Source organism: Musca vetustissima, unplaced genomic scaffold (genome assembly GCF_032173495.1).
Source record: "Musca vetustissima isolate MV318-11 ecotype Yass unplaced genomic scaffold, APGP_CSIRO_Mvet_v1 utg353477, whole genome shotgun sequence".
Taxonomy (NCBI): Eukaryota; Metazoa; Arthropoda; class Insecta; order Diptera; family Muscidae; genus Musca; species Musca vetustissima.
In genome coordinates this window covers 1-6,071 of record NW_026879044.1, presented here as the reverse complement: position 1 = coordinate 6,071, position 6,071 = coordinate 1, and the positions used below count along the sequence as shown (strand labels likewise).

General features: G+C 31.5%; 1 protein-coding gene across 1 annotated transcript; it reads left to right on the top strand.

Moving 5' to 3' along the window:
- Window positions 1–322: 322 nt before the first annotated feature.
- LOC133323843 (uncharacterized) lies at window positions 323–2,317 on the top strand. Its single transcript, XM_061532741.1, has 3 exons — window positions 323–900; window positions 967–1,228; window positions 1,397–2,317. Exons 1-3 carry the CDS (start codon window positions 323–325, stop codon window positions 2,315–2,317), a joined length of 1,761 nt encoding a protein of 586 aa, XP_061388725.1.
- The last annotated feature ends 3,754 nt before the right edge of the window (window positions 2,318–6,071 follow it).

Genomic DNA, 6,071 nt, shown 5'->3' with positions numbered 1-6,071 from the left:
TCGGAGTGAAAAACATCGAAGTATTGTCCGAGAAGTTTTAAATGAAAATATTAAAATTGTAAAAAGTTCATTTAAAAACAATATCATAACATATGAATACAACAATAAAAGAAATATTCTTATGCCCAATGAGTTCTTAAACGAGTGCAAAGAAGATATTGTTAAATTATTAAATTTAAATATAGCAGAGAAAACTACATTTAAATTTAATATGGAACTGCAAGGTGAATATGTTAAGCCAACGAATGACTATGATGGTCCTTCCACGTCTCGAAATTCTCGATTGCAAACAATCAATCAAATTTTTAATCATATGTCTAAAATGACATTACTAACAATTGGAGATGATGTGAATGATGAGTTTTTCGACCACGCTGAGGAAATTCTTACTAAAATGTCCGAATTCCAAGAAAAAGATTCAGGATGGGCTTTATTAAGAATATGCAAACTGGACATAAATGTGAATAAAGCGAATTTAACACGCGGTTCAATGTTTATACCAACACCTCCTACACTGCATGCAAAGAAGGGTTGCCTAAATATAAAAAACAAAGATCAATATTGTTTTAAATGGTGTTTAGTGGCGGCATTAGGAGAGCCTGCTTTTGGCGATATCTGTGAGACATCATCATATAAAATAGACATCACACAGGAAGTGATAGCTCTTCAATCTGGGGTAGTGCTTGATTTCCGTGGACTAAATTTCCCGTTATCATTGAAGAAGATTAAACATTTTGAGAAAATGAATGCAGATATCAGCATAAATGTTTTTGGCTTTGAAAATAATGAAGTTGTTGGGCCTTATTACCTGACAAAGAACGAAAAAGATGTCCATGTAAATTTAATATTGCTGTATAATGACAACAAATTCCATTACATATGGATTGAAGATATGTCAAGGTGAATATATATAAATATTAGTATAACACACGTTAATAATTTGTAATCTTTTGTTTTTACTTTAAGAATTTTAAGATCACAGTTGACACGCCACAAAACCCATGTTCACATTTGCAATAGTTGCCTTCAACATTTCACAGATGAAGACAAATATAATGGTCATAAAAAAGGTTGTGGAGGTGTTGTTTGTACACTTCCGGAGAAAGACAAAGCTTTATTGAAGTTTAAGAACTACGGAAAGAAGGAGCGTATAGCTTTCGTCATTTATGCAGACGCCGAATGCATACTGGAAGACGTAGCGGACGTTGTTGGCGGAAATACCAAAAAGGTAAAAAAACACATACCGTGTGCCTATAGTTATTTTATTCAATGCAGTTTCGATAGTAAATTAAATAAATTCAAATTATTTTCGGGACCCCAGGCAACAATTAACTTTTTAGAAAACCTTATTATAGATTGTAAATCTATTTATAACAATTTTTTGATAATAACAAAGGAAATGATTTCTTTGACACCCTTAGAACTAAAGCAATTTAACGAAAGTATGAACTGTCACATATGTGAGGCTCCTCTTGCTAATGATAAAGTAAGAGATCATTGTCACTTGACGGGAAGATATAGGGGAGCCGCACATAACAAGTGCAACTTACAATACAGAGTTCCTAAATTCATACCGATACTTTTCCATAATTTGTCATCTTATGACTCGCATTTGTTTATTAAAGAGTTGGCACAGTTTGAGGGAGACATTTTTGTAATTGCTCAAAATAAAGAGCAATATATATCAATGTCCTTCAAAATTCCCATGAAGGATGATTCAGATTCTCAACAAAATTTACAAAGAACAGATACTACTAACGGCAATCCAGAAAAGAATAAGAATAAACGTAGAACTCTTGAATTACGCTTTTTAGACAGTTTTAGGTTTATGCCGGCGAGCTTGGACAGCCTAGCAAAGAATCTTCCACAAGAAGCTTTCAAGGCTGTCCGTTCCCAATACCCCAATGATGATGATTTTAAACTAATGACCAGAAAAGGTATTTTTCCTTATGAATACCTCACATCATTTGGAAAGTTGACAGAACAGCAATTACCGCCAAGAACGGCATTCTACAATAATCTGACTGATAGTGAGTGTTCAGAGGAAGATTACAAGATTGCACAAGAAGTTTGGACACATTTTGGTTGTAAAACCATCCAAGAGTACATGGAACTGTATTTAAAAACAGACGTCTTAATACTCACAGATATATTTGAAAGTTTCCGAAATTTATGTATGAATATACACAAATTGGATCCGTGTCAGTATTTAACAACTCCATCTTTATCTTGGGATGCCATGTTGTTGTGCAGTGAGGAGGAGCTGGGACTCTTCGAAGATATTGAACAGTACCTTTTTGCTAAAGAATTCAATTAGAGGAGGTATAGTTCAATGTCCACATCGACATTCCATTGCCAATAACGAGGATGTCCCAAATTATGATAGAACAAAACCAGTATCTTTTATTATTTATAATGATGTAAATAATTTATATGGAAAATCAATGTGTTATCCTCTTCCACGTAAAAATTTTAGATGGTTGAAAGGGGAAGAACTTGAAAAGTTTAGGGATGTAAGGGAAATACTGGCGATCGCTGACGATTCTGAAACCGGCTACATTTTTGACGTTGATATAGAGTACCCAGAACATTTGCATGATTTACACAATGATCTTCCATTTTGTCCTGAAAGCAAATGTATAGGGTACTCCACAAACAAGAAATTAATTACAGATTTTGCAGATAAGGAATCGTACGCCATTCATTATATAAATTTAAAACAATGTTTACAACATAAATTAATACTGAAAAAAGTTAATAGAGTATTAGCCTTCACCCAATCCAATTGGTTAGAAAAATACATTATGAAAAACAATGATTATAGGACTAAAGCTAAAAATGCTTTTGAAAAAGATTTTTTTAAACTATTGAATAACGCTGTTTACGGAAAGACTATGGAAAACATAGATAAGAGAAAAATTGTAAAAATAGTTAAATCGTGGGACATGGACGGAAAAAAGGATGTGGCTAGTAGATTAATATCAAAACCAAATTTCCATAGTCTTACGCAAATTGACGAGAACATGGTAGCAATACAAATGAACCAAGTAAAAGTTACATATAATAAACCCATCTATTTAGGCTTTTGCATATTAGAGATTTCAAAATGGATAATGTACGATTACTTCTACGATTTTCTTAAAGTCAAATTTGGTGATTCGGTTTTCTTAAATTATATGGATACAGACTCGTTTATTTTGACATTTTTGGGTGTGAATCTATATCAAAATTTAACCTTCGAGGAATTTATGGCCAGAATGGATACCTCAGACTTCCCGCCAAATAATAAATATAATGTACCCATTGTTAATAAAAAAGTTATAGGGATGATGAAAGATGAGAATGCCGGAAAAGCTATGATTGAATTTGTGGGTCTTCGTCCGAAAATGTATGCTATAAAAGTGGTTGAGAGCGATGAAGTAAAAAAATCTAAGGGTGTAAAGAAATCAGTTTTGAAGAAGTGCACAATAGACACTTACAGGGAATGCTTATATAATAAAAAGAATTTGATTAGTAGTATGTATAGTTTCAGGTCGAGAAAACATACTATCTTTACAGAAAAAATAACTAAAATATGTCTTAGTTATCAAGATGATAAGAGGTATATTAGAGAAAATGGTGTTGAAACATATGCCTGGGGTCATTATCGAATTAGTAATGAAAGCAACAATATTTCCAACACATCTACATCATTAACATAGAATTAATTCCATTTACTTGTAACATCACATTTTATTTATTGTTACATGTTTATTTGTTTTTACTTGTAAGTACTTATTCATTTATAACGTTTTTACAAAGAAAAAAAAAATAAATAAAACAAACAAAAAACTTTAATTAAAAAATTTATACATCTGTGTTTTTATTTTATTTTATTATCATGTTTACAAATTCAAAAATGAAAATGGTAAAAGTAGTTTATAGTACTTTTCGGACAATTCCAGTTAAAGGTATGTACTCCACCAGCCGATCGTGTATAATTAGACAATAAGCAGATGTGTTTTGTGGTATAGGTATATCGGTTTCAAATTGAATTTTTAAATCAATGGGTCCATTCTTTACGGCTTCGTTTTGATTACTTATATCAATTACGGCAATTGGATTTTGCTTGAAACTGGTATAGCTCAGTAGTGGTTGAGGTTCCCTCATATAATATGTTTGTTGAAACTTGGAATACATATCATAAAGTACTGCATATCGATTCTCCCCAAACTTCAGATTTAAATCATCGTAGGGATATGTTTCAGAATTCAAGTGTACTTTGATGTTTTGGAGATCACAATGAACCAGTTTTTTATCCTTTTCAAATGCAAAAGCAACGTAACGAGGTCTTTCATGATTGGCCGACAATTTTACATTCCAGCTGTGCTTCTGACCACCCACAAACGTGGGATTAAAGTAACAGTCCCAGCTACGAAATGCTATTGGAAGTGATTTCCCATCCCTAATTGTTTTCAGAAAACTAATTTTTCTATGATCTGACAAATGAATGTGTTGCACTTTCCACACAATATTCGTAATTGTTAGGCTTATATCTTCAGATGAGTCAGTTGAATAACATACATTTGCATCATTGGCACTGCGCAGAAGAATCAAGTCATGTTTGCTATTACAAATGACTTTATTAAAGTCTTCTGCAAATCCCAGCAAACGATTCAATGGTATACAAAAGTTAAACGATGTCGCTGTTATATCACTATCTATATTCCACCCTGCTTTGCTCATTATATTTTTTTCCGATGAATGTAAAGAAATCCAATTCTTAATTGTTGTAGTTGTTCCAAGGTAGCGCGTGCGATCAATTTCAATTCCATTTAATTCATATCGAATCTCATCAAACATGTATGCCACACAATTATTCCTTAGTCTAGCGTTGGTGGGAATTTGTCCAATTGTTGTTCTTAAATTTCCTTCAATGTATAAATAGCTTTCGGACGGTAAAATATACAAATCTTGATTTTGTACACTTATCCGTATTTCATCATTATTCTTAAACGAATGTATATAAGGAACATAGCTATGGTAGTCTCTCTTTACAATATTTTCATCTGAGAATGGATGATCATTAATATCAAGTATTTCAGACATTTAATTTGATCTTTAGTTTAAGTAATTTTAAAAATTCTTTATTTTCTTTGCTTAAAGGAGGTCTTGCAGGTTTGACAACTTGATGTTGAATGCTTTTAGACAATGGATTCTGTTTGTATTTATTATTATTATTGTAGATAATCATGACTGTCTTGCCCTTAAATGTATTCTTAGTGTGATTTCTTCTCCTCTAAAGTTTATTAAACGACCTTCTTGATCTATATATCCGGGCGGAACATCCAAAGAAAACTCATGCAGAATATGTGCGGGAGAGTCATTCATAAATGTACCAGTTACAATGTTACAATGAATTTGTATTGCATTGACCTTTAAAATGTTTACTGGAAGATTTGAAATGTGCTTTTTTCCAGGCTCCAAAATTTTGTCCGTGAAACCAAACAACTTTGCTATGGATATGAATATAGAAAAGCTTATATATATAAACATTTTTTATTTATTTTTTTCAAATAAATGTGAAATACATGAAAATAAATACATATATAAAAATTAAGTAACACTACAGTAAATTATTCTTATCTATCTTATGTTGGTTTGAAAACCTAACTATTTACAAAGATTTTGTTACCCTTTGTTTTTAAAATTTTCTCGACTAAGTAGTTATTCGGATATTTTGTAGGTAAAAGTTCTTCTCTATAGAAACATCTCTTTATGGGATTTCCTTGATATTCATCTAGTAAATAAGTTGTTGGGTTTGTTATTCTTATTGATCTTTAAATATTTAAATATTTCAGTAGTCCAGTTTGGAGTATACCTCTTTTCAAAGTGATGTTTTTATTTGCTTATGCGAACATTATCACCCACATTTATGTTTTGTGGTTTAAATAGTTTTATATGATTATAAACAGTTTTCAACAATGTTCTAGCATTCGATGTGTTAACTTAAACAGGTGCCATTTTTATAGTTCGATGTGTTGTTTCATTATATTGCTTTATCAAATTTTTATAAACATTAATCCACTGGT